Source organism: Eurypyga helias, unplaced genomic scaffold (genome assembly GCF_000690775.1).
Source record: "Eurypyga helias isolate BGI_N326 unplaced genomic scaffold, ASM69077v1 scaffold48827, whole genome shotgun sequence".
Classification (NCBI taxonomy): Eukaryota; Metazoa; Chordata; class Aves; order Eurypygiformes; family Eurypygidae; genus Eurypyga; species Eurypyga helias.
The window spans coordinates 2,504-6,028 of NW_010263337.1; the positions used below are offsets into that span (position 1 = coordinate 2,504).

The window sequence follows — 3,525 nt, forward strand, 5'->3', positions numbered from 1 at the left end:
CGTGCCGCTGCGGCTAAGGAAACGCTGGCGGATGAACCTGGCGGCTCCTGGGACTGAAAAGGGACAGGCTTCCCCGAAACACCTGGAATTAGCCAGCCTTGGCTTAACGCAGGATCGCCTTGCGTCTGTGCTTTGGTACGGCTGTGCCCCACCGTGACACGGTTGGGCTGCGTTATCCTCTCGGTGTGCCCGAGTCGAGGGCTGTTCAACACAAACTTAGCACAGCTGATCCCCCGTTCCCCCCACCCCCCAGGGAAGTTGCGGTTGGGATGAAACTGCGTTACGTCAGGTTTTTGACCAGTTCTGTTTGAATACAAAATACTGACACAGCTGCTGTGCTGCGGGAGGAAGTTGTACCAATGGCCGAGGGGGTGGCAGGACACGCTCGTCAGCCGTAGAGCGCCCGGCGTTATTTCTAGGGAGAGTCTGAGGCAAACGTCTTGAACCCAAGTAACGTTTTACCACGGCTTTTCCCAAAACGATCTGCTGATGGCCCTCTTCCTAAGTCAATTCTGCTGTCCGCCCACCTCCCCCTTCCACTCACGGCCTCGGGGACTGAGTGGAGAGGGGCGCTACGCGCGTCTCATCTTCTCTGAGGGTGTGCCGCTCCCTTGCCTCCGCAAGGATTGTTTGAGAAATGAGCCTCCAGCACAACAGAGGGCAGTTATTTCTACTTCACAGATGAGGAAACGAGGCTGCGATCATTTAAGGGAATTGGGTTCTTGGAAACCGCATTTGAGGTTGTAAGGAGTCATCGTAGGATCCCGTGGCACAGCAAGGATCTGAAGGAAGGTCGCGTGGTTACTTGTGTTAGCGTACTGAGCCCGGTCATCCGGCTCCTACCCTGCTCCATTCGTAAAAATACTACGAAAGGCACTTCAGCCAGTCAAAAGTTTTAAGAAAAATAATTTCTTCGGGGTTAATGCCCAGTTGCCAATTAGAAAAAAGTAAATGAATGAGCTTCATGAGCTCAGCGTCTTCTGTCACAGGGCAAACCTCCCTCCGTGCAACACTGGGCGGGGTTAACTCGCTTCAGTGACCAACGAAGCCGCTGCTCTGCCTTAGCCACCCGGTCCCCTCGGATGGGAGAGAGGCGAGGTGGCCCGGGGGCAACTCCTCTCCCCTACAACAGGCACGGAAGGTAAAGTGGGACGGGCCCCTCGCAGCACTGACCGAAGAACCCACCACCATGTATTTGGACAAGGTGTCCTTACTGCCACGTGGTAAATAATGCGAATGTCACTCACTATTTACTTGTAAGACCCATTTTATCACTTCAAAACCATCTTCTTTCTCCATTTTTCTTAAGATGATCTGTGTAGGGACAGACAGTAAGATGGGAATAAACAAACTGACCTCAGTGGAACTTCCCTTCCCTTGAGATTTTGTTTGGGTTTCTTTTTCGTGGTAACAAGCAACCAGACAGTTTTCTGAGTACTGAACCACACAGCGCAATAACTCACGCCCAGACAGATACTGGGAATGCTTCCTGGCCCGTTGGGGTGCCAGGGAACGTGCTTTGGGAAAGGAAGACGGGCTGAGAGAGTTGGGCTTGTTCAGCCTGGAGAAGAGAAGGCTCCAGGGAGACCTTATTGCACCTTCCAGTACCTGAAGGGGCTACAAGGGAGCTGGGGGGGACTTTTTACAAGGGCCTGTAGTGACAGGACAAGGGGTAACGGGTTTAAATTGAAAGTGGGGAGGTTTAGATTAGATATCAGGAAGAAATTCTTCATGGAGAGGGTGGTGAGGCACTAGAACAGGTTGCCCAGCGCAGCTCTTCATGGCTTATGTATTTACACTCCAAATAAACACCAAGTGAGACATCTCCTCCTGCCACTCAGAAGTTTCTCATCCCAAAGAACATGTATTACTTCTTTATCACATGTTCAGAAAAGCAAGTTTGTACCTTCACCGGACGATAAACCAGGCATGTAGCAGCCCGCTGTGGCATACCAGTTTGGTGATAAAAGTATGCTATGAAAGTTTTAGCAGCAAACAGGTCACGGTCCCATAAAATCCAAATGCAGGTTGGTTGAAAACACAAAGAGAAAAACCCTTCCGACAGACAGACAGACGGACAGGATAACAGTAGCTTAGTTTGCTTGACCTTAAGTGGGAAAGGGTAGTTACTGCATTAGATTTTTGTTGTGAAACTGTGACTGTTGGCAGTGAACTCTCACACCTGTGCTGGAGCCAGCTTCACAAAACCTAGACGTTAGTGGACTTCGCACATTTCCTAAACTGATGGACCCCAGGTCTTTCTTCCCAAACCTCTGCGCATTCTGACCAGGGATAAGTTCTCCAAAGGAGAAGTATTTCCAGGAGGGAAGAGGACGTGCTCTTCAGCTTGCTGGTCGACAGACCTCAGTTTCGGAATGCTCCCACTCTGCTTGCTTTGCTAATGAAGTTTTTCAGGAGGTCGTGGTCCATTTCTGCAAAGCCTTGAGTTTGCGTAACAACAGTTAAATGGTTTATGCAAAATCTGAAGCAAAATTCTTCCAGGTCCTAGGAACAAATCAAGGTAATTCAGAATATGAATGATTGATGGCAAAACTATTACAATTATTTTGCTGTTTCAGATCTGACATTGAATTAGCAGAGCAAATACCGGGTTGTTTGCATTGCCAGTCCCTTTTCTGGTCAGTTGGACTGGATCACAAATGATAGGATGAAATTTGCTCATACAGCATATTCAATAAACCCCCTCCGAGAAAACAGGAGTAGCCACCTCAGTCGATTCTAGACCTCCACTGCATACTAAGCTCATTAGAAAAGTTATTAATAAGTGAAACCATCAACCTTCCCGCCATACAGCTAACTAGGGCGTCAGTGACTCCTTCCTTTTCCTCCCTGCACTGAATTCAGGAGCAGCCCAGTCAAACCCAGTGGGTACCCTGGTCCAGACTGTGATGTAACATCTGATGGTGCTCGCTGAACACAGACTGGGTGTTGGGATGCATGGGACTTTTGTGGCGAACCTAGGAATTGTGTGTCCCTACCTAGGAATTGGGATTCCTAGGTAGCAAAACCAGTTCTGTCTTGTCCCAATCTGTAACAGGGTGTTCAGAGATTCAGCACAGGAGAGGTACGAGCCATTAAGCCACACGACCCTGATTTCACACAGTCGGTTTTGCCCACTCCAACCCTTCACAACAGTGGCAATCCTTCTCCCCATGCACGGAGTCAGCACCACTGGTTCCCATGCAACAACTTGCTGTTGAGGGAGCTGGAGCCAGCAGCAAGGGAAGTCTTAAATTGGCAATGTGAGCCATGAGCTGTGAACTCTTCAAGGCTTACAGCAAAAAGCGATCTCTCAATCCGTGCCAGTGTTGTTCTGTGTCAACTACTCAAATACTGCAGCCAGGGCTTAATAGTAGAAAGAAATATAGCAGAATTCCTCTGCATTGCTCTTTGGAACCTTTCCCTTAGATTGAATCTTTCACGTCTATTGCCCCTGTCAAGACGTAACTAAAGCTTGTACTCCCAGCAAGTTTGCTGACCATACCAAACTGGGGGGAGTGGCTG

General features: G+C 49.2%; 1 protein-coding gene across 1 annotated transcript in view; it reads right to left on the minus strand.

Moving 5' to 3' along the window:
• Positions 1-2,336: 2,336 nt before the first annotated feature.
• LOC104512842 (RCC1 and BTB domain-containing protein 2-like) overlaps positions 2,337-3,525 on the minus strand; it is a 15,889-nt gene continuing 14,700 nt past the window's right edge. The window contains 1 exon segment of the mRNA XM_010155985.1: positions 2,337-2,505. Coding sequence (XP_010154287.1) covers positions 2,365-2,505 — 141 coding nt within the window. The 3' untranslated portion in view covers positions 2,337-2,364.